This window comes from Hemitrygon akajei, chromosome 8 (genome assembly GCF_048418815.1).
Source record: "Hemitrygon akajei chromosome 8, sHemAka1.3, whole genome shotgun sequence".
NCBI lineage: Eukaryota > Metazoa > Chordata > Chondrichthyes > Myliobatiformes > Dasyatidae > Hemitrygon > Hemitrygon akajei.
In genome coordinates this window covers 135,809,130-135,835,404 of record NC_133131.1, presented here as the reverse complement: position 1 = coordinate 135,835,404, position 26,275 = coordinate 135,809,130, and the positions used below count along the sequence as shown (strand labels likewise).

Genomic DNA, 26,275 nt, shown 5'->3' with positions numbered 1-26,275 from the left:
CTGAGGTTAGCTTTAAAAGGAAGTGTGAAATGATTGTGATGATCATTTCAAGCACTTCTTCTGTGAATTAAACTATACAAGCAATGCCTAGGCCAAAACTCCATTTCAGAAGTTACAGTGCACTCTGGCTCACAATATCCAAAGAAGAGGTCATGTTCCTTCATACCTGTTTTTACAGCATATTTTAGTGTTGTCCTGCAGGTCAACAAAATGTCTTCTAAAGAGTTTGGCTTTTCATCTAGCATCCAGTTAAATCCCTCAAGGAGATCATCAGGATAGTGGAAATCTATTACTTTTGTAGATCTATCAAATGTTTTCAAAATGTACTCAAGTAGAATGTCCAACACTTGCTCCAAGAATGTGAAAGTGACTCCTTCCCCATTGCATGCTGGCAGAAGATCTGCAGAGATAAAACAGGAAGAAAAAAATAGTTAATGTTTCTTTTTATTCTATGTTCATGTTGTTTTAACAAGATGAGTGCAGGTCAGTTCCCACGATAGGAAAATGTACAAATGATATCAACGTCTGCGCATTATCTGCCAGCTGGAGATGACAGCCACATGGAGTGAATTTAATTATGTCAATTGGTTTCCCCAACTCGGAAGGAATGCTTCTGGCTGAGATCTGACAAAGGACTCAGAATGATGTTGAATGAGCCACGACTCTCATATTTCACCTCACATTTATCCCATTAGGAATCAAATGTCCATTTAGCTGTTTTAACCAATAATTTATCCAACATTAACAGAATAAAGCTTCTGCTTCTAAAAATCTATTTAACTATTATTATAAGTAATATCAAAATAAAGACATAAATCATCCATTAAAATACCTTTTGGCGGTAATAACAGATAAGTGCATAAATATTAACTATTGTAAATGACCCATTTTTGCTTATCTTAAGTTCCCAGTGCACTTGCTGGTAGAGCTGGATGTAATCAGGGAAATATTGGGTTCTTTAGGATCAAAGGACAATTTATTATATACTTATATAGAGATATAACATGGAACAGGCCCTTCCAGCCCATGGAGCTGAGCTGCCCAGCAACCCTTTTGCCCAACAAAACTTTAACTCTAGTCTAATCACAGGACAATTTACCTACTAACTGGTACATCTTTGGACTGTGGGAGGAAACCAAAGCACCCAGGGAAACCCAGACGCACACAGGAAGGAACGTACAAACTTACTTACAGAGGACGCTGGAATTGAACTCCAACTTTGACGTCCCCATGTCATTTCTTTCTATGTCACTGAGTTTCATTTTTTAAACCAACCAACCACCCCACCTCTTTGAACTACCTGTCAGAATCAGAATCAGGTTTATTATCACAGGCATGTGTCATGAAATTTGTTAACTTAGCAGCAGCAGTTCAATACAGTACATAAAACACAAATAAATAAATAAATAAATAAATAAATAAATAAATAAATAAATAAATAAATAAATAAATAACTTACAGTATATGCATATTGAATAGATTAAAAATCATGCAAAACAGAAATAATATACATTAAAAAAGAGAGGTAGTGTTCACGGGTTCAATGTTCACTTTACAATTGGATGGCAGAGGGGAAGAAGCTGTTCCTGAATCACTGAGTGTGTGTCTTCAGGCTTCTGTATCTCCAGCCTGATGGTAACAGTGAGAAAAGGGCATGCCCTGGGTGCTGAGGGTTCTTAATGATGGAAACTGTCTTTCTGAGACACCGCTCCTTGAAGACGTCCTGAGTACTTTGTAGACTAGTACCCAAGATGAAGCCGACTAAATTTATGACCCTCTGCAGCTTCTTTCGGTCCTGTGCAGTAGCCCACCACCGCCCCCCTCACCAGACTGTGATGCAGCCTGTCAGAATGCTCTCCACGGTACAACTATAAAAACTTTTGTTGACATACCAAATCTCTTCAAACTCCTAATGAAACATAGTTGCTGTCTTGCCTTTTTTATAACTGCATTGATATGTTGGGACTAGGTTAGACCTTCAGAGATCTTGACACCCAGGAACTTGAAGCTACTCACTCTCTCCACTTCTGATCCCTCTATGAGGATTGGTATGTGTTCCTTCATCTTACCCTTCCTGAAGTTCACAATCAGCTCTTTTGTCTTACTGATGTTAAGTGCCAGGTTGTTGCTATGACACCACTCCACTAGTTATCAGATCTCACTCCTGTACGCCCTCTTGTCTCCATCTGAGATTCTGCTAACAATGGTTGTATCATCAGCAAATTCATAGATGGTATTTGAGCTATGTCGAGCCACACAATCATGGGTATAGAGTAGAACAGAGCAGTAGGCTAAGCACACACCCTGAGGTGCACCAGTGTTGATTATCAGCGAGGTGGAGATATTATCACCAATCTACAGTTAGGAAGTTGAGGATCCAATTGCAGAGGGAGGTACAGAGACCCAGGTTCTATAACTTCTCAATCAGGATTGTGAGAATGATGGTATTAAATGCTGAGCTATAGTCGATGATCAGCATCCTGACATAGGTGTTTGTGTTGTCCAGGTGGTCTAAGGCCATGTGAAGAGCCATTGAGTTTGTGTCTGCCATTGACCTATTGTGGTGATAGGCAAATTGCAGTCCTGTCTCTACTTTCTATATAATGTACAGTATCCTTGAATATTAAGCTCCCAGCTATGATGTTCTTTTAACCATGATTTAGTGATGCCCATAACATAATACTAATTTCTAATTGTGTTACAAAACTATCTACCTTACTTTGTATATTGCTTGCATTCAAATATAACACCTTCAGTCTGTATTCACTCCTCTTCTTTTCAATTTTGTCTCCAGTTTGCAGAAGTAATTCCTTATCCTTTTCTAAATATTTGTCTTATTCATTGTTCTGGAGAATTCCACAATCTCCTGCACTTTTCTTCTCTTTACTTTATCTATCCTTTTCCGTCCAGCCATGATTGAATGGTAGAGCAGTTTGAAGGGCTGAATAGCCTAATTCTGCTCTTATAGTAAATGCTATGGTCTTACTGCTATTGAGGGTAAACTAGTGCAACTGGAGTGTAATACTTGTATGTACACCAGGAAAACCCTGAATGTGAATGAAGTAAGACAGATTTAATTTTTATTCATGATTCCCATGACTATTATCAGTGTGTTGTTTTGTGATCAAGATCAAGTTGTGCATTAAATGGCTCTTACAATTAGTGTAACTATATATTAATATTGCAGATTAAAATGATCATTGCTGATTGCAGTTGACTGATACTTTGTGCACTCAGATGGCAATCTTCCAACTGGTTCTTTAACAGGGAATAACCTCCTTCTAGCTTGATGCCTCATTAGCTGATACACACTTACGATTGCCCAGAAAACATTTAATCCTGCGACTTTGGTATGACATATATTGTCAGTTTCAATCTTTCAGTAAAACACCTGATCCAGTGAAATCATTGAAATGTTATCCAGTTACTAAGTGCATAGAGATTCCTCGATTCTACAAACAGTATTTCACAGTAGTAATGTAACAAATCACTGCATTACCAGCTGGATAAATGTAACGTCTAGTGGTATTTCTAGTTTGCTCTGCCTATTACTCTGGGCGCTTATGAAAATTTTCTGCCACTTATCTATCTTGGGGTTCTAGTTGCCACTTAAATTCTTCTCACGGTGGGTATGTACATGTTGATTACCTTACACAACTGGTCAGAGCTGGTCCAAGAAATTTCCAACAGAGTAACTGAGACTGCTTTACAGAAAGTATCTGGAAGCTGAGGATGATAGCCGAGCAACACATGATGATATCTAATGACAGGGCTCAACTTGAGTGTGATAGATTTATTTTTGTCTAGTGACATTTTTAATGTCTTTTGTGGTGAACCAAACATTATTCTAGCTATCTTGGCATTTTAACAATGATTATATCTTAATAACTTCTTAATAATGATTATGCCTTAGAGAAGAAGTGGGGTAACTTACTTATTTCCTGACAACTCATGATCTGAGCTATATATTTTCATGGAATACAGACTCTGTGATGAATTTTGCATATTTCAGAAATATAATGATCAGTAATGTGAAACATTTGCAAACAATATCATTGTTCTTGCGTGTTCACAGACACAGAACTCAGCAGAAAAACTGCATGAAAAGTGTTTTCTGACTAGCTCCAGATGGCATCTTCAAACAGGAAGAGAAGTGTGTGATCCTTCCATTAAAATATGAAAAACAATCCGTAGAAAAGTAGATGCTTAAGCACTTTGTCATACTGATTAACACACATTTAAGTAAAAAGATAACAATTACTTTTAGACTTCATCGAATTATCCCAGAATGAACAGATTATAGTCAGATTGACTCTTTTGGTAATTTCTGAGTTAAAAATTTGTTCATAGCAAATTCCTTGCTCCTCAAACAAGGAGGTTTGATGTTTCACTCCTGGCCAAGCAGTCCTGGTGAGGGACTACAGAGCTGATGAAAAGTGGGTACTTGGAAAGATTAAGGACAGAACTGGACCACACTCCTACACAATGAAGATTGTGTCTGATATCATCTAGGTATAACACATTGATCAGTTGAGGAGAGCAGAGTCAGTTGTTATAGAAGAAAGGTGGCCAGAGCTGTCAGAGCCATTTCCTGCAGTCCCAGAGTCAACTCCTACAACCACCACAAAGGAGGTCCCAGAACCTGTGATTGTTTCGCAACCACAAGTCTCACCTGAAGACAGAGTGATATCCCTTGTCAGAAAAGTAGGAAAGAGTAGGAAGTCCTCCACAGCGATTAAATCTTTAGGACTGAATGGAACAATTTAAAATTTACTGTGCTGTGAATGTCTATTTAGCAGTTGTACTGTACATTATACTGTAATAACAGTTATATGTATACAAGTTAGGATGCATTCTATAATGAGTTGGAGTTTATAGCTAAACAGGGAGGAGTATCATGTATTTAATATTTGGATAACATTGTAAAATAATTTGCTTGATTAAGTATGCTTTGTTGTTTACATAATGCATTGCTGATTATCTGTAAAAGTACGTAAATGGGTATATCATCAACCACCATGTGATAAGGTTTATACCCTGGTTCAAAGAAACATTGTCTCATTTCTATATACATTATATGGTTATATACATAATATGTTACATACATTTGTATAGTTAAACCACAATAAACTTGACTTGATATGTGTGCCTAGCTTAAAGTAAAATGCAAGGTTTTAATATTTAATATTTAATGTGAGTTTAACATTTTGGAGTTCCAAAACATAACAGCTTCTGGACAGGTACTTAATGATCAAGGCATAGAGGGATATGGAATTAATGCAGGAAGTGGAATTAGTACAGATGAGCATGATTGGCAAGGATGTAGAGGGCAGAAAGGCCTGTTTCTCTGATGTACAACAATGCTGAAGAACAGAAATGCTGAGGAACAGTTGGTGGAAAGAAGATATGGAGGTTTTAACAGGTCAGAATGGAAAGGGTTAATTGAACTGCTGTAATTCTGAGGCAGATTTAATTGATGTAAATCAGCTACTTCAGCCTTTCCTGGGCCAATTATATATCAGAACTTGTTAATTGAACATTATGGTCTGGGTTAATGATGAGACACCTTGATAAACCAATTTCACAATTGCAGTGGGGGAGTTTAAATTCAATTAATCATTTTATCTTGAATTGAAGACAGGAAATTCATTTCAAAATCCTTTCAAAGGAAAGCCACTGAACCTTTTTAGTTTGTTAACATTTAAGGAAGAAAATCTGTCTTCTTCTATGTAACTGTCCCGATAGTAATATCTACAACTGGTATCATCCCAAAGACACTACACAAAAACATTAAACAATTAGGGCCACACAATAATATCTATGCAAATCTACAGAAAGCCACAATACTAAACACCTTGAGAATAGTCCAGAAGTTCCTAACAATTGACAAATGAGCATTCTTGGTTATGCCAGTACATCAGGTTTTACCAGCTCAAGCTGAGAAAAAATAAAGAGAAATGATAATAAATAAGCAGCAAATATTGAGAACGTGGGAGGGAGTGTCCTTTAAAGTAAGTCCATAGATTGTGAGAACAGTTCAGCAATGGAGTGAGGGAAGTTACCTCTTCTGGTTCAAGATCCCGATAGTGGAGGGGTAATAACTGTTCCTGAACCTTGTGGTGCAGGTCCTGAGGCTCCTGAAGGCAGCAGCAAGAAGAGAGCATAGCCTGGATGGTGGGGGTCCCTGACGATGGATGCTTCTTTCAGGCAACAGCACTTGCTGTAGATGCATTCAGTGATGGGGAGAGGTTTACCCATGATGGACTGGGCTGTATCCAATACTTTTTGTAGGATTTTATGTTCAAGGGCATTGGTGTTTCCATACCAAGCCATGATGCAATCAGTCAATATACTCTCCACCAGACATAGAAGATTGTCAAAGTTTTAGATGTCATGCTGAATCTTTGCAAATTTCTAAGGAAGTCGAGGCACGGACATACTTTATTATAATGTAATGTTGAAACTTCATATAACATTGGTGGGTCCTCACTTGGACTATTGGGCCTCTTACCTTAGAAAGGATGTGCTGAAACTGGAGTGGGTTCAAAGGAGGTTCAAGAAAATGATTCCAGGATTGAATGGCTTGTTTTTTTTAATGTCCTATATACCTTTATTTTGACCATAAACTCATCAATATCAATATGGCTTGACATACCCCTGGTTATTTTCTGTGAGTAATATATTCAGTTTGTTCTTCACTCCACTGCTGAGTTTATTTCCATGAAGACTCAAATACATGAATGAACGGTGAGGATTGGAACACAAGGCCTCGCACAGAGCTAGACCTCCTTCATCTTCAATTTCATTGGAGTCCAGGTCTATTTTACATAAGCTTCCATTAACACAGAGCCTTTCTGCCAAGTATTTTGCCCCTTCATTGCAAAGAACATTTTCATCGAGGAGGACGTGGGAGATGTGCCTACAGTTCTTTAAAATATCAAATAGCTCTTTCCACCCAGTCAAGTCTACAGCATTGTTCTGGGACAATCCCAAATATTTGAGAGGTGGGTTCAAGCTGAGAAACGAGGCCGCGCACTTCAAGCCTTCATTAGTTAATTGATTTGAACCAATGTCAAGTTCTGTTAGCTGCAGCTTCTTTTGCTGGATCACAGCCTGCTCACCACCTTGAATGTCGTTCCTGTTTTCTTCAGTGTTCTCCCCCAGAAAGAGGTCAATGAGTCCATTCATCAAAATGCAAATACCTTTGTCACCCAAATTATTTCCGTGTAATAACAGGCACTTGACTGAGGGCTTGACTTTAAGAAGCTCCACCCGATTGAATGGCTTGTTATATGAAGAGCGTCTGATGGCTCTGGGTTTGTATTCAGTGGAATTCAGAAGAATGAGGGGTGACCTCATTGAAACCTATCAAATGGTGAAAGACCTTGATAAAGTGGATATGGAGAGGTTGTTTCCTATGGTGGGAGAGTCTAAGTCCAGAGGACACAGCCTCAGAATAGAAGGGCATACTTTTAAAACAGAGATGAGGAGGAATTTCTTTAGCCAGAGACTGGTCATTCTGTGGAATTCTTTGTCACAGACAGCTGTGAGGCCAAGTCTGTATGTTTATTTAAGGCGACAGTTGATAGATTCTTGATTGGTCAGGGCATGAAGGGATACGGGGAGAAGGCAGGAGACTGGGGCTGAGAGGAAAATTGGATCAGCCATGATGAAATGGCAGAGCAGGCTCAATGGGCCAAATGCCCTAATTCTGCTCCTATATCTTATGGTCTTATGTGCTGGGCCCAGGACAGATCCTCTGAAATGATAACACGGGGAAATTTAAAGTTGCTGACCCTCTCCACCTCTGATTCCCCCAGTGAGGACTGGCTCATTAACCTATGCTTTGCTCCTCCTGAAGTCAATAATCATGTCCTTGGTCTTGCTGACATTGAGAGTGTTGTGGCACCACTCAATTAGATTTTCAATTTCCTTCCTATATGCTGTTCATCACCACCTTTGATTCGGCCTACAACAGCAAACTTGAATATGACATTGGTGCTGTGCTTAACCTCACAGCCAGAAGTGTAAAGCAAGTGGAACCAGGGGGCTAAGCACACAGTGTTGTGGTACACCTGTGCTAACGGATATTGTGGAGATGTTTTTGCTGGAGTCTGCAAGTGAGGAGATCGAGGATAATGTTGCACAAGGAGGTATTTGAAACTTACAGATTAGTTTTGAGGGGATGTTAGTATTGCATGCCAAGCTGCAGGCGATGATCCTGATATATGCATCTTCGTTATCCAGAGGTTCCAGGGTTGAGTGAAAAGCCAATGAAAAAGTGTCTGCTGTGGATCTGTTGTAACAGCAGGAAATTGGAGCCGATACAAGTCACTGCTCAAGCAGGAGTTTCTTCACCAACCTCTTAATATACTTCATCATAGTCAATATAAGTGATACTGGCTGATAGGCACTGAGGCAGGTTACCACATTCTTCTTAAAATGTCTTAGGTTGGAAGTGAATCAAACAGACAAAGGGATAAAACTTATCTTTGATGGGGAGGAAGATCTAATGGTGGATCATTGATTACTCTGATGCAATTACAATGAAGGCACGGCAATGGAGGAGTTTGAGTAAACTTGGCATGACACCAAAAACTCCAACAAATTACTCTGGAGAGCATTTTAGCTGATTGCATCACAGTCTGGTATGGAGGGACCACAGCACAGGATCGGAAAAATCTGCAGGAAGTTGTAAACTCAGCCACTAGCCCTTCAAAAGTGGATGCCTCCAAAAGGCAGCATCCATCATTAAGGACAACCCCCACCCAGGACATGCCCTCTTCTCATTGCTACTATCAAGGAGGTGGTACAGGAGTCTGAAGACACACTCAGTGGTTAGAACAGCTTCTTCCCCTCTATCATCAGATTTATGCATGGACAATGAAACCATGTACACTACCTCAATATATATATTTTTTCTTTTCTTTGCTCATCTTTTTGCATGACTTACTTAAATTATTTAAAAATATATATTTTCCTATTGTAATTTATAGGTTTATTATTATGTATTGCAATGCATTCCTGCCACAAAACAACAAATTGCCTGACACATACCAGTGCTTTTAAACCTGATTCTGACTACCCTGCCCATCTATGCAGTGATTTTCCTAATGTTGCTCTGACTAGCCTCTCATCTACTGCCTTTATAAAGCACAGCTCAGCCAAAACTTTTCAACTCTTATCTCATGCATTCTAAATTCTTCTCAGGTATCGCAACCTATTTCTCAATATTGAACTACCTTCCTTGGCTTACAATACTCATATTTCTCAATGTTACAGATTTAATATTTTAATTATAAATATACTTCATAGCCTTTACTCCAAGAAAAACTTCTTCCAGCTTCTCTGAACTCTGCATTTGATGGACTGCACTTGTTTCATTCAAGAGTCTGTTCTGACCCCTTGCCAGTTGTGCTTCAACCCCCGCAGCTATGCCCCACCCAAAATAGTGTCCCAAAACCACTTCGGTTCTCTCCAACCAGTTCTTTCCTTCGGCATCATTTCAAAAGCTAAGTCTTTGGCTGGCCTTTGATTATCGCTCCCAATCTTTCCTTAAGTGGTTTACGGAAATATTTGGAAGGTTTTGGATCATGTGTAGGCTGAAGGGATTGGTTTAGTTTGGCAGCGTACCAAGCACAGGCATCATGGGCTGAAGGACGTCCTCTGCTGTACCGTACTCTGATCTACGTTCTATGTTTGAGCATTTTGGTTTAAAGATGTTACATAAATGCTATTTAACTGGTTATACAGTAGATCAATAGGATCTTATTTTCAACATAAAGATAGCACTCTACTATTTTCTCAGAAAGTCATACCATTTTGAATGAATCAATTTTAATTTTGTGCTTATATTTGTAATGGCACCATCAGCCATGACAAAAGTAGCAGATCAAGTATTGACAATCCACTTGCCCTTGGGCTAAATTTAAAGCTGCCAAACGAGCTCATCATTCATTGTTGCACTTGGTTGGATAATTTTAATTATAATCATGGAACCAAGAGAGCAATGAAACACTGACAATGTTTTAGGAGTCTCTCTCTCTCTCTCTCTATATATATATATATATACATATATATATATATATATATGTCTGCTGTATTCAATAGTTGCTTACTGGACCTGATATCCTGATATACTGTAACAATGTAATAAAATTTTCATCTTTGTAAAATGTTTCACTGAGCACCAAATTAGTTGGAAACATAAGGAGAATTGTGCTACTGTATCAAGTCTCATTTTATTACCTTCCGATGAACACACCAGCAAGAAAGGTTGGTAATTACATTCAGTCATTCCTATCAAGGGCTAAACATACTTTAAATGAAATTCTTGTCTTATACAGGGGAAAACTGCTCAGCTTTTCAGTGAATCTGAATGAAGGGAGGGAGGGGGAGAGAGAGAGGGAAAAGGGATTAGAGGGAGGAGAGAGGAGGGAGAGGGGTACAGAGGGCAGGAGAGATGGGGAGAGGGCTGGTGGAAGAGGGGGAAACAGGGGCAAAGGTGAAGTGATCGGGGAAGTAAAAGAAGGAGAAGTAGAGAGAGAGGGGGAGAGAGGGCTGAGGGGTAAGGGGGGTTGAGGGGGAGAGGGGAGAGAGAAGGGGGAAGGGAGGTGGAGAGGGGAGATACAGTGAAGAGAGAGATGAGAAGTAGGCAGAAAGGAGAGATGAGGACAGGGAGTACAGGGGGGAGAGGGAATTGGAGTTGGGGAAAGGGTGCAAGAGGGAGGGTGAGAGACAGGAGGAGGGGGAGAAGGGTTATTGGAGAGGGGGGATGGGGAGTGATCGGGTGAGAGGGAAGAGGGGAGGGAATAGTGGGGAAAGAGAGGGAGCGAGGAGGTGTGCAGGAGAGAGAGGTGTATGGAGATCAGAGGGATAAGTGTGCACTGAGAGATGGAGGGAGATTATGGAGGAGATAGAGAAGGGAGGACAGGGAGCAGGTTACAGGGAGAGAGGGTTGAGAGAACGGGGGACAGAGAGACAAAGGGAAGGAGACAGAGAGAAAAAAGAGACAGAAAGAGAGGGAGAGACAGAGAGATAGAGAGAACAGAGAGAGATAGAGATAGAGAGATAGAAATAGAGATAGATGAGTGAGAGAGAGAGAGAGAGAGAGAGAGAGAGAGGAGAGAGAGAGAGAGAGAGAGAGAGAGAGAGAGTTAGAAAAAAACACACAGGTACCCAGTATCTCCAGCATTGAGATAGTTGACATCCCAGTGTATTTTCATCTTTCAATATTTGCAGGAAAAAGCCTCTTACACTGGATGACCCTGGATAATTGTGTTTTCAGACAACTTTCAGAACAAAACAAAGCCAGTAATCTAAACATTTGAACCTGGTTTGCAAAGAATTTCACAGCATCCGGTGTAGTCAATTTAATAACATGGCTTCATCACTACCGTCCACGAAAGCGGCAAGGGCTCCTATAATCAGCAAGATGATGAAATATAAATAGTTTGAGAGATGCTGATAGGTGGATAAATATTCACTGAGACCTTAGGGGTATCTGCTTACTTTTCTTTGATATAAGTCAATGCAACAGATGGGGCATTAGCTTATCTCTTCATTCAAGGTACATCACGTGCGATGATGCAATGATTTCTCAGGCCTCCACAAAAGCATTAGCCCAGATTTATGAATTCCTTCTCTGGACTATCACTTGAAGCTTTTATCTTATGATGCAGAACTTCAAGTGATTTGAACTGGGTCAGAGTTTACACTAAATTTCAAAATTTATTTTACTTTCACAAGACACTGCAATGACACATTAATTGTACATGAAATTAGGAACAAAGACAAATGCAAATCATTATGTGGAGAGGCCAAAACAGATAAGCACAGAAGTTTTCATTCTATTAAGAAACTCATTAGAAAAAGATTATTTCATGACACAGCATCACTTTCATAGTTACTATTAACAATACTACTTTAAAAATAACTCACTATTTATTTAATTTCTTGAATTTAAATTCCCAATTGCCATTATGTGAGTTAAACATGTTTTATTCTAGATTGATAACCCAGACCTTCAGAACTTACACACACACAAAATCTGGAGGAACTCAGCAGATCAGGGAGCATCTATGGAAAAGAGTAAGCAGTTGACATTTTGGGCTGAGATGCCCAAAACGTTGATAGTACTCTTTTCTGTAAATGTTGCCTGGCCTGCTGAGTTCCTCCCGCATTTTGTGTGTGTTGCTTGGATTTCCAGCATCTGCAGATTTTCTCTTGATTGCCTTCAGAAGTTAGTCAAGATAATTAACCGCTATGCTATCATACTATTTCTTCTGCAATTAGGATATGTGGGTCACATCCGCCCTTTCCTATTTTCCTGCTTCCTTCTAATGACAATTTTTCATTTGCTTCAGTTTTTTTTCTCTTCTGCCTTCAAAAACCACTAAAGGGCTGTTAATGTGAACTGATAATTGGTGCTGCTTGCCAAGTATTTCCAGTATTCTCTAATTTGTTTAATTTTATTCTTCTTGTCTCCAAACATTAAAACATTATTTAAACCATAATTTCTATGATAAATCAACCTGGCACTTTCTGGCTGATTTATAAACATGAAAATTGATAATTATACTTTGTTTACCATTCAGACACTGAAATGACCCATTAAAGCAGTTTAAAATGAGGTGTAAAGGGAGTCCTTGTGCAGGATTCCCTAAAGGTTAATTTGCAGATTGTGTCTGTGGTGAGGAAGGCAAATGCAATGTTAGCATTCATTTCTAGAGGACTAGACTATAAGAGAAAGGATGTAATGTTGAGACATTGTAAAGCACTGGTCAGGCCACACTTGGAATATTGTGAGCAGTTTTGGGCCCCTTATCTTGGAAAAGATGTGCTGAAATAGGAGAGGATTCAAAGGAGGTTTACAAAAGTGTTTCCAGGATTGAAAGGCTTGTCATATGAAGAGTGCCCAATGGCTCTGGACCTCTATCACTAGAATTCAGAAGAGCAAGGGTTGACCTCATGGAAACCTATTGAATGGGGAAGGCCTTGATGTGGAGAGGATGTTTCCAATAGTGGGAGAGTCTAAGACCAGAGGACACAGCTTCAGGGTGTCCTTTTAGAACTGAGATGAGGAGGAATTTCTTTAGCAGAGAGTGGTGAGTCTGTGGAATTTTTTCTGCCACTGGCAGCTGTGGAGGCCAAGTCTTTATGTATATTTAAGGCAGAGATTGATAGATTCTTGATAGGTCAGGGCATGAAGAGATACAGGGAGAAGGCAGGAGATTGGGGCTGAGAGGGGAATTGGATCAGCCATGATGAAATGGCACAGCACACTCAATGGCCAAATGGCCTAATTCTGCTCCTGTATCTTGTGGTCTAAAATTGTAAAAGTATATGTTGAAATGTAGAGAAGATACTTCAGTACAGATGGAATGGAAATGAAGTGGATGGAAGTGGAAATGAAGGAAGAGGGTAAATGTTCATATTTGTTAGGTATGATCAAAGAAAAAAATGGCTGGAGTTGTTTAGCACTTTAGTGCAATGATATTTATCAGGTACATCAATCATCAAACTTTCAAAAATTGGTGAAAAGAAAATTGCCAATATCACCAAGAAAACATAGTAATATTTCAGTACTGATTCTTGTCCAATGTGAACTTCTGGCAGCCCCAATGCATCTCTATCTATCTATCTATCTATCTATCTATCTATCTATCTATCTATCTATCTATCTATCTATCTATCTATCTATCTATCTATCTATCTATCTATCTCTATCTGTCCCTCTCTCAGTCTCTCTCTCTAAATCTCTATCTCTATCTCTCCCTTATACTGAGGGTGATGAGCTCCTTTTTATTTGGGGCTAGGATATGCCATCTTTAATTACCCACAAAGTTAACTTACGACCACAGATGAATTAGAATATGACGCATCCCACAATGGAGTTACAATAAGCATAAGCATCTACCTTGAATACAGAATACAAACAACATTTATATATCCCCATTACCAATGAAATGGAATATTCAGCCGTGTACGGTGGGAAAGGCACCATCAAGCCCAACGAAGCACATCAGCTTATTTTAGGACCCAGCAGTGAAGCAGCAGAGAGCTCAACACAATTGTACACTACAGGTAAGCACAAATAGAGAACAAAATTAAACTAAACTTTGGTGTCTGACTCTGAACGCAGGTAGCAATGCAGAGGGAAACCATTGGGTCAAACATGAGAACAAACTGGGATGATATTGAAGTGTGTGTACTCACGGCAACAACAGCAGAATGACAAAGGAGTGGTTGCGTTTGAGTGTACAGTGTGTGTTTGCAGAGTGCTCTCTGTCACCTTACCACCCTCCTCTCCTGCGACGACGATGCTCGGCAGCTGAGACAGGGAGTCAGCAGTAACACTTCCTCTTCTTGCTTTATAGAACTTGAAAGGCTGGAGCTCCAGTTCCCACCGTTTCACTCTGGCATTGCAGTCCTTCGTTGTCTGAATCCATGCTAACATTCCGTGGTCTGTGTAAAGACCAAACTTCCTGCCAAGGATGTAGTACCTGAGGCTGTCAAGAGCCCACATAATGGACAGACACTTCTTTTCAATGGCGGCATACCTACTTTCCCTCGGCAACAGTTTTTGGCTCAGGTAAAGGACTCTTCTCCTTGAGCCAGCCCTGCTCTAAAGCCTACTCCTGAGGCATCAACTTCTACCTGAACTGTTTGTCAAAGTCTGGGGACTAAAGGAGAGGTGAAGAATACATTTTGGCTTTACGGGCTTGGAAAATGTTTTCACATTCACTAGTTGATGTCACTGTGTTACTTACAAACCTCCCGGTAAGATTAGTCAGAGGTAATGCCAGAGTGGTGAATTGGGGAATAACCCTGTGAAACCCCCATAGCTAACCCAGGAAGGACTTCACTTCTTTCTTGGTGTGTGGTTGAGGAGCTTTGAGGATTGCTTCCATGTTGTCCACCTGTGCTCGAAGCTCTCCATGTCCCAGCTGGTAGCCAAGGTGTCTGGTTTCCCCATTTGTCCACTCACATTCTTGTAGATTGAGAATGAGACAGGCAGCATGAATACTCCCCAGAACCCTACAAAGATGGTCTAGGTGCTCTGACCACATCATCTAGGTGGGCCACACTGCAGCCCTCACAACCTTGGAGCACCTGGTCCATCAGCTGCATGAAGGTTGGTGGTACACCATCAAGATCTAAAGGCCTCACGGTGAACTGAAACAGAGTGGAACTGGGGGGGGGGGGGGGAAGCAGTGAGGGATTTGGATTGGTCATCTAGGGGAACTTGCCAGTAGCTTTTGCAAAGGTAAAGTAGTTCGCTGTCCAATCTTTTCTAGTAGGTCATCAACATAGGCGTAGGGTAAGCATCAAAAAAAGAAATGGGATTCGACTTCCAGAAATCAACGCATGCCATCAGAGTGCCATCCTTCTTGAGGACACTAATGATAAGACTGCCCACTCAGTGTTTGAAGGCTCAATGACTCCCGTCTCCTGTATGGTCCAAATCTCATCCTTCCGTACCCTCACAAGTCACTCTGACACTCTGTAACAGTGTTGATGTACTTAAACTGGTCAGACCTGATCCTGATGGAAAGTTATAAGGCTGTTATCAGCCCTGAAAACCTGTGGAAAGTCAGCAAACACTCTCAGCAGCTCCACAGGTTGGTGGCCATTGAAGTGGGAGAGGTCAACCTTCCCAGGCCTCAATGACCCCTTCCGTGTCATCATCAAAGGGTGCATCATCTGTACTAATATCAACAGAGGCATGAGAACGGGCATATTTGTCAAGGCACCGTTGCTGGCGTGACTTTCTAGACTTTTTGGTTCCTCCCTCGCACAGACTCCAAATCAAGCCACTGGCCACTGCTTTGGTTTTAGCATCAATTATGACAAAATAAGAAACAATGCTATCTACTTTTGGATTAACAGACTGGCTATTCTCATTTTGCAGTAACCCATGTAGCACAGACAAATCAACATGGGGACAGCTGATAGATGTTTGGTGACTGAAGTCAAAACCAAAGACATGGGCAGGACTTTTCTTAATAAATGAGTGAGCTACCAGGATCTAAAAGAGCTTTCCCAGGCTTTCCATTAACCTTGACTATTATAAACATGGGCTTTTTCTCCACACATTCTGCTTATTTTCCATTACCATAATCACCATCATTACAGTCACTATCATCATCATCACATTCTCCCTCTCTTCGTACATAGCACATACCTGATAGTTCGAGCCTCTTATGAGGACACACAGAGGACTCATGACCTGACTGCTAACAATGGTAGCAAATAAAAGTCTTAGACAAAACCACAAAAGGTTCATTGCCCTCGTTTCTTCCACTCCTCAATTCCGCAGTTACCCTGAGAGTCTCTAGGAGGGTTAGAGTCTCCGTTGCTTCAGAATGACAGCTGTGATTGCGCCTCTTTGCAGGCATTGAGGTAATGCAGGGCAAGTCAGGCTACCATGAGTCCATCTGCAGGCTTATGCTCTTGGACCAATGTTCTGGTGTCTGTAGGAAGAAGCTGCAGCAGCTGCTCAAGAACAATGGCCTCACCAATCTCCTCCTTGGACTTTTGCTCTCATTGAATCCATTGGTGTAGAGACCCCTCAGTTGATGATACATCTCAGTGGGTGACTCTCCTGGTGGCAGAGTACTGAAATGCAATAGGTTCCTGCTGAGATATCAAATTTAGCCAGCAGAGGTTGCTTCAGGTTAGGATAGTTGTTTGACCTCTTTTCACTCGTTGCAGTGTCAGCTTTCAGAGCTTTACCTGTTGACATTGGCACTAGCTGACAGGCCCACTCCGTCGCTGGGTATTGCCATATCCAGGCCATCCTCTCAAACCTGAGGAGATAATTCCCAACATTGTCACCTTGTAGATAAGAAGGCATCTTGGGACACTTCTGCAAGCTTTGAAGTTCCTTTCTAAAAGCATCACCTCTCCTCTGCTCGGCAGACAAAGAGTCTCTGAGCAGGCTTTCCAGGGAAGCTTCAGAGGTGGTGCCACATGAAAGCCCTTTTGCTTCTGGCCTGAGTTTGGCCCTGGGCTGAAGTTCTTCTTCCTCTGAGGTCTCCGCTGTTTCATTTTCAGCCTCGGGGGTTTCCGGACATGGGACTGCAATCCCACTCTTGCCCGGGTTGAATGCACCCCTTTGCAATTGGCCATCGTATGTCAGATACATGGGTTATGGCCAAAGAAGAAATGGCTGGAGTCACCTTGCACTTTAGTGCAAGGGTGTTTATTAGGTGCATCAAAAATCAGACTTACAAAAAATAGTGAAAGTTAGTGAAAAGAAAAATGCCAATATTTACAAAATTATATATATATCCATGAAAATGCAGTGGCAGCTCTGTACTTATCCTTGTCCAATGTGAACTGCTGGCAGTCCATAACCCTATCCCAATCCTTATCCCTATCCCTATCTCCATCTCGCTGTCTGTCTATTTATCTCTCTCTCGTTGTCATACTGAGGGTGATTTCCCAATTTCCCAATTTCCCCTCGGGATCAATAAAGTATGTCTGTCTGTCTGTCTGTCTGTGATGAGCTCCATTTTATTTGGGGCTAGGACATACCATCTTTAATTACCCACAAAGTTAACTTACAACCACAGATGAGTTAGAATATGATGCATCCCACAATGGAGTTACAATCATTTTACCTAATAAACAGAAGTATCTACCTTAAATACAGTGTACAAACAACATTTACATATCCCCATTACCAATGAAATGGAATATTCAGCCGTGTACGGTGGGAAAGGCACCATCAAGCCCAACGAAGCGCATCAGCTTAGTTTAGGACCCAGCAGTAAAGCAGCAGAGAGCTCAACACAATTGTACACTACAGGTAAGCACAAATAGAGAATAAAATTAAACTAAACTTTGGTGTCTGACTCTGAACGCAGGTAGCAATGCAGAGGGAAACCATTGGGTCAAACATGAGAACAAACTGGGATGATATTGAAGTGTGTGTACTCACGGCAACAACAGCAGAATGACAAAGGAGTGGTTGCGTGTGAGAGAAGGTGAGTGTGTACGGAGTCTGCTTACTGAGTACTCTCTGTCACCAAGGACAGTAAATATATTTTAAAAAACTCAAGACTGGGTGAAGAGTAAGGAAGATATGGGATGCTGCACTGATTTTGTATGTGTAGTGTATCGGAAACTAGCTGTGTCAATGAGGGAAAATGTCGGATGAGACAAAATAGGAGGAAGGGTGCTCAATGTGGAAAACGACATGGTTCTAGCATAGAGCAGAAAGTGAGCTGCATCTGTGCAGGTCCTCTGCCTACTCCACAGGATGTAATCTATTGAGTGTCTCTTCACAAGCATTCCGCACTTGGCTTGATCTGATGGTAAAGTTGATACGCTGCCTTTGATCTTTCTTATTACCATCTTTTATGACTGCAGTGTATACGTGAAATCGGCAAACTTGGGGTTGTTAGTGTATATGACAGCTTCCTATGATTGGTGAGGGGTCACATCCGAGTAAATCAGACACCACGTATTAACTTGTTTGTCAATCCTCTCAATCTATAATATCTCAATGTAGATATATCTGAAAAATAAACAGTAGGTTGATATAAGTTCCAACCATTTGTGTCATAATAATAAATGTCTTACCTTCATCACTATGATGAAGACTTAGCCAGAAGTTTATTCCAAATGGTACAAGTGGTACATTGCACTTAACTGCTCATTGCATTTTCTTCCATTAGTAATGAAAAAAAGAGTATTCTCTGAAATTCTTTTTGGCAGAAGGAAAAATGAAGATTTAAAACAAGATTTACACTTCCTATTATAAAGCTTACTTTACAATTGAACTCAAGACATTTAAGGAATTTTCCCCAAGTCACCGCAATATAAGAATGTTTTTCTAGCCTTTCATCAAGATTATTACTTTGACTGATATGACCTTTCAGATGCCCCTAGCTTAAGGAAATCCAGAAGCTAATTAATTGCAGGCTCAGGCTTCTTGGATTGGAAACTCAACCATGCCTCAAGGGAAAAGAGAAACAACTTAAGGCAGAGGTCCATCAGAATTCCTGTGACTGAAAGAACAGATGGTGGATGGAAAGGGTGCAGGAGTTCCAGCAGCTGACTAATAACCATGGCAAGTCCAGATTTTTCTAAATGTCTCATGTCCTATCCTGCTGTAGTTCAGCTTATCAAGGACAAGAATAAAGTTAGTAGCTACTGAAAGGAAAATTACAAATAAATCCTCAAACATGACTTTGATCCAGACACTGTTGTCCTTGACTCTGTCTCGCAGCAAACTATCTGACTGAGCTTGATCACCACCCCAGAATAACTAGAAGTTATAAAGGTCATAGAACAACTGCCAAATAAGATTACTTGACCAAGGGATATTGCTGCTGAAATTCCAAAACTTGATGGAGACTTTTCAACCTCAATTACCACTACTGAGAAGAGAACCTAAGAAACTAGAAAAAAGACAGATTTGACTGTGGTAACTCCAACAGATATAGTCATTACAAGGATTCCCCTCGAACACTTTCTCTCAGAGTATGGAGTGTTGCTTCAATCCTGTCCATCTGAATGCACAATGCACATGATCTTCTCTGCACATCTCCAAGAAAACAGCACCACCCTTTATACATTTTGACCCTTTTTGACTATATCATCTGAGAAGCTTTATATCTATCTGAAATTTGGCACCCTGAAAATTTCCTCCTCATCCTATGACTGTGGTGTAATGCCATGTAGGGCCAGATTTCAACCACTGAGTTTGCAAGAGAGCAAATCTCAGGGCAGACTTGTGCCAGGCAAGGCTTCACCTTCACCCAAACATTTTTCTCAACACAAACCAGCTTCCCAAGTGGAGATAATTTACTGTAGAAATGGGAAGCAGTTTACCCTATGTCACTCTCTCCAGAACCACCCTAATCGCCACTGGAGTACAGAAGCAATGAATGAAAAGCAGATATTCAGAAGGTAAGCACCAAATCATTGCTGATTTGGCTACTGAAACATCTGAGAGATTGGCTCTACAATTAGTATCTATAAAATGTATATTCTCCACCAATATGTCTAACTTTATGATCACCAGATTCATTTCTAACCAGATATTTATCCTGTTGCCTTGAAAATCATTAATTGTAATGTATTCTCCTTTAGTTACATTACTTTTCATCCATCATACCGGTCCACTTCCTTAACTGCTATTGGTCCATTGCATTGCAAACCATGTCCTGTGTAATCATCACAAGATTAAATGGCTTGATAAACCCATTTCCTTTCAGGAATTTTAAATATGTCCTCAGTAACAATAACCTCCAGAATATTTCCTGAACAGCATTAACTGCAGGAGACCAAGAATAGGAACCTTCATAATTATGCAGCCTACACAATGTTTTCAATCACTTTTTCTAAGAATCATCAAATGTACCATTAATTTCTTGTCACTGTCAACTGTGAAATATTCCCATGTGTAACTTCATCAAATACCTTTTGAAAATCGTAAGTACACAACATCCTTTTGGTTAAATTTGTCCATCAAATTATTTACCTTCTGAAATGTTAGATTAATGAGGTGATTCTTTATCTTTTTTATAGTACATCAGCTTGAAGAAGACAACTGTTTATACCCTCTATAATTCCCAAATTCTTTCTCACTTTGGTTCTGAAATTCATAAAGTAGTTGAAGGGTAACTTTCCAATTCTGGAAGATAGCAAAGGGTTCACTTTACCAGCTCTGCATACTAGGTAGTCATGTATAAACAACCTCAGGGTCTGCTTGATACACTGATCTTCTCTTCTCACATATCAATGATTGATACCAGAGATTCAAATATTTCACTGCATGCACACAAGCAGACAGAGACAAGCCTACACACTCACACACATGTGCATATGCACATGCCAACATGCACAAGCATGTAATAGCTGTGGTCTCATACCATATTTCATAGTCACATTCACATCACACTACGGGTTGATGTAAAACAGATCTAGCAGCTCACAAATGGACATTCATGAGGGACTGAGGACTATGATTAGCACGAAAAACAGTCTGGACTAATATATCCTTCCTTCTACATTTACTATCAAGCCAAGTTGTTAACTCTGATTCAAAGAGGAATGCCGAAGAGCATGCTGGAATCAAGACCACTTAATGCTAAGATACCACCCTTGTGAAGCTGCAATACTGTAGTACATGTGTGCTAAGCATCAAAAACTGTTACGACACACACCCAGCCACACCAGCTTCTGAGGCTTAGATAGACGCTCTAACTCTCTGGAGTATGGATAGCTGGCCTGGCCCCTTTAAAGTTTCCAGCCAGCCCAGTTCCCTACGGAGCACAGAAAGGTGGCCTTCATGATTTCTCTCCTGGTTGGTCGCCATGAAGAGAGTGTTCCATCATCCCGCTGGAGCTAACTGAGCACCAGACCTTCTGATGAAGGTGCGCCAGCAGCTGACCATGCCCCTGAGTTTCGGACTTTGGCCCAAGAGAGTGGCTCGAACGGGGCCTTGGTCGCTCTGCACCGCCAAGGATGTCCTTACCTTGGGGAAGCTGGTAGAGTCTCTGATTGATCAGTCCGTCTGCCTTGATAATGCCTGCCGGAGTGAGAATGGTGCTAACTCATGAGGATGAAGAGGGCTAGCCCCAGCCCAGCCTCAATGCATCACAGTTCCATGCCCCATCCTCGGTCAAAGACTAGCCCGTCTGCTGCTCAGGATCCTGTTGAGCCTATGCAAATTGGCTGCATAAGAAATTCCGCTGATGAAAGTTTCTGTTGTTGGAGTCGAGGTTGCTGCTATTACTGTGGGAGCAGGTCACCTGCAGTCCAAGTGTCCGAAGCTTTTGCCGTCAGGGGAACTGTTAGACCGTCTGGTGTTGGGAGGACTGTGAAAGTAACTATTCCTGATCTCAGGGATTTTGGTGTCACGCAGAGGGTGGAGATCTCCTGGGGTATGAACCGACGAGAGGTGATTGCTTTTTTGGGCTCTGGGGCAGCTGGTAATTTCCTGGACTTGGGGACTGCCCGTCAGCTCAACATACTGCTGCAGGTGTTGAGCCAGCCTGTGCCCGCAACTGTTCTGGGCAGCTGCCTGCTTGGTTCCGACCAGATCCAGCAGCAGACTTTGGTTTAGTGTTTGTGGATAGAGGATCACGCGGCGGACATTAGCTTCTCTAACATTGAGTCTCCTCACATACCCCTGACTCTCGGGCATGTTTGGCTGTCCTGGCAAAACCCATCCATGAACTGGAAGGAAGGGATGATCAATGCGTGGTCTAGTTGCTGCAAGAAGGTATGTTTTCAGCTTGGTGTTCTAAACCCCGGACTCTCCCAAGACCAGCGGCTGATGAGGGGACAGACTTCTGTTTGGGCTAACCTGAGGCCTTCAGGAAACCCAGCTCTGCCTTCAATGGCTGACATGCCAGCTGCAGCCAACAGGCCTGTGCGGGTCCTGACTCTATCCAGTCAGGGGTGTGCTGGAATTAGGGAGAGAGGTTCTCCAGTTCAGGAGCAAGCCAAGGAGGTGTCCAAGCAGACTGAAACTCTACCAGCTAAGACAAGGGGCTCCAGTTGCCAGGTCCCATCTAGGGAGAAGGCTCCAAAACGGAGACCCTCAGAGCCTAGTCTCAGGAGCTCAAGGACCACTTGTCGTGCCTCACTGCCAATGTCTAAGGATATGGGTGAAGATTTTGACTTTGGTTTGGCCTCTGTTTTTACTAGAGTCTTGTGAGCCTGTAGAGGAGACTCTGGGGTCTGCCAAATCATCCCCATTACCTAAGGACCCTCAGGAGTCATCCTCAGAGGAAGGTTTGGGGGTGATTGCAGCATCCAAGCCAGCAGGCATCCCTTCTGTCTACAAGGATTTGGAAGAAGTCTTCAGCAATGGAAAGGCCTTGACTCTTCAGCTGCACTGACCCCATGACTGTGCTATAGACCTACTGCCCAGTACTGTCCTCCATGGTGTTGATGATGCATGATCTCAGGCCCAGAACCAGTCACCACAGAGGACTATATAAAGGAGGATCTTGCTCTGGGATTCATTTGGCCCTCCATCTCTCCAGCTAGCGCGGACTTCTTCTTCGTACAGAGAAAAGACGGGAACCTGCAGCCGTCTTTTGATTATGGAGTACTGAATCATGTAACAGTCAAGAATTGTTACCCTCTTCCACTCACAAACACTGCCTTCGAGATTCTTCAAAGGACAAGGGTATTCTAAGAGCTAGACTTGTGGAGTGCGTACAATCTGGCTTGCCTGAAGAAGGGTGATGAGTGGAAGATGGTATTCAACACATCAACAGGGCACTACGAGTACCTGGTCATGCCCTTCAGCCTTGTCAATGCACCAGCGGTTCTCCAGGGCTCATAAACAATGTGCTCTGGGATTCTCTCCATAAGTACACTTTGTCTACTTGGATGACATCCTAATTTTCCTCAAAGTGCACAGAGAAGCACATCGCTTATGCCTGTCCGTTCCTAGTTCCATCCGGTCTCAATGGCGAGGGTCTCACAGCCTGGAATGGTAAGGGAAGTCCGTCAATACATGTAGGCATACGAGGCATGTGCCTGGAACAAGGAGTTCCACACTCAGCCTCGAGGGCTCCTTCACTCTCTGCCTGTTCCACGCAGAATTGGGCACACATCTCAATGGACTTTGTCGCTGGTCTTCCTGCTTCCAAGGGGTCGTTCATTATCATGGTAATTGTGTATCTTTTTCTGAAGGCCTGCAAATTCATCGCCTCGGACAAACTGTGGCAGAGATGGCTGAAATTATCCTGCACCAGTTCTTCAGGATCCATAGTTTCCTGATGCACACTGTGTCGGTTCACGGTCTGCAACTTAATCACATATTTCAAGGGCATTCTGTAAGCTGATCGGGGCAATAGCAAGTCTTTCCTCTGGGTTTCACCCACGGTCCAACAGCCAGATGGAACCTTGCCAGAATACCCTTGCCCTTTGAGGAATCTCAAAGGCAGTGTTCATGAGTGGAAGAGGGTAACCAAGTTTTGGAACAAAGCCTAAGATGTCTGGCCTCTGAAAGACTGGATGAGTGGTGCAACCATTTGATGTGGGCAGAGGTCGCCACAACAATTTATGGCATTCAGCGCACAGGATGTCCCCTTTCGAATACCAATTTGGGTATTCTCTGTCATTCTTTCCCGAGCAACAGGCCGAAGTTGGGGCCTGAAGATCTCGGCTGGTGCTGCAAGGAGAAATGGATTAGGGCAAAGGAAATTTTGTTAGCTTCTACCCGGAAGGCTGAAATAAAGGCTAACCACAAGACAAGGCAGGGAACCGTTTTGCAGCCTGGGGAACAGGTTTAGCTGTCAACTCAGGATTTGCTTCTCCAGGTGGAATCTTGGAAACTGACGTAGAAACATAGAAACATAGAAATGCTACAGCACAATACAGGCCCTTCGGCCCACAATGCCGTGCTGAACACATACTTACATGAACACGAACGTGACACTCAAGTTCATTGGACCCTTCAACATTCTCAAGAGAACTTATACCTTGCAGCTGCCTTAGAATCTCAAGATTAATCCCACTTCCCATGTTTCCAAATTAAAACCTGGGATCACCAGCCCTTTAGCCCCACCACCATTAATCCCGTGGCTGCCCAGATATTTCAATGGGGAGCAGGTCTTCACCGTAAGAAGAATTTTGGATTCACGTACTTTTCTGGGTGTCCAGCAGCATACAACTGGGAAAGATTCAGACCCGAGGAATGGTGCTGGATTCCTGAAAGGGACATCTTGGATCCAGCTCTCATCCACAGCTACCATCATCTCTCCGAGCAGCCAGGGCTGTCAGGAGTTGGCCGTAGGGGAGGGTGTCCTGTTATGACACACACCCGACCATGCCAGTTTCCGGGGTTTAGATGCTCTAACTCTCTGGAATGTGGATAGCTGGTGTGGCCCCTTTAAAGATTCACAGTGCCTCACTCATTTATGGCCATGTTTTGGCAGCAGGATTTAATATTTAAAGAGCACCTGAACTGTCCAGTGCTCAATCATCAGCTCAGTTTTGTATTCTTGTCCAGCATCTCGTTTAGAACCCTGTGTTCATTTCAGTCATGTACAGTCCCTCAATTCTAGTCTGGGATACTCCAGCACTTGGGTCCTAACCATCCATGCCTCAGCCTGTCTTCACTAAGACTGCACGCAACAGACAAAACTCTATAGTCCTCCAGCAAACAAATCAGATCCAATTTCTGAAATCCTACTGTAATGGCAGTGGGCAAGTAGGGACCTAATAGGAGAAAGAAGAGGCTGGAATGGGGAATTGCTGATTGATGCTCCTGGATGGACACATGCTCCTACTCACAGAAGATTTACAGCACAGAAGGATACCACTGACCCCATTGTCCAGCCTAAACCTACTTTCCAGCATGTCTATAGTTTTCAAGTTATGGCTCATCAAGAACTCACCACCAAATACTGTTTAAATGTGACTGGGGTTTAACCCATGCTAGCCATTCCAACAGTGAGTTCCAAACATCCACTTTCTGGTTGTCTCATATGCTCTAATCTTTCTTCCAATTACCTTAAATCAATGTCCCTACTTTTGACTCCTTTGTAAGCAAGACATGAGTCATTTGAGCAATACCCTTCCTATTTGCTCAGTTCAGGTCTCGCATACTTTTATATACCTCAATTAGGTCTGCCCCTAGCTGTCTCTGTTCCTTAGAAAGCAAACTCAGCTTATTGAATCCTTCTTCCAGCTACCATCTTCTAGTCTTGGCAACATCCTTGTGAAATGAAGAAATAAAAGACTGCTGACGCTGAATTCAAAGTTGCAGCCTTGGGCAATCACAGGGGCTCTAGCTAAACCCGCCTTTTGTTAGTTTTGTGAGGTATTCTTTGTAAATCATAGATAAAGCACTCACATTCACTCAAACTACACCTGTCTTTTGATCAAATGTATTATCACAGACATATGATGTGAAATCTGTCTTTGTTTCAGACCTACTCTGAATCCACCCCAACTCTTTCCCTCCAATATTGACAACTGCATTTGTGCTGCCTCCTGCACCCATAAGCAACTCATCAATCTCATCCACTAACTTCCACTCTGCCTTCAACTTCACTCGGAGTACTTCTGGCACCTTCTCCCTTTATGATCTATCTCCATCTCTTGCTCCAACCCTTACCCTCACCCTCACCCTTTCAGTCTATTGAACATCATCTGTACAATTCGTTACACAGATGCTGTCTAACTCATTGAGTTCTTCCAGCAGTTCTTCTTATTTATGTTCTAGCTTCCTTATAAATCCACTTTGCAGCTTCTCCAGTGCAAGCACATTTTTTTCCTAGAATATGGTGGT

General features: G+C 42.0%; 1 protein-coding gene across 1 annotated transcript in view; it reads right to left on the bottom strand.

Moving 5' to 3' along the window:
- gad2 (glutamate decarboxylase 2) overlaps positions 1-26,275 on the bottom strand; it is a 114,450-nt gene that overhangs the window by 78,614 nt on the left and 9,561 nt on the right. Inside the window, exon 4 of the mRNA XM_073054684.1 lies at positions 167-400. Coding sequence (XP_072910785.1) covers positions 167-400 — 234 coding nt within the window. The remainder of the gene's footprint in view (positions 1-166; positions 401-26,275) is intronic.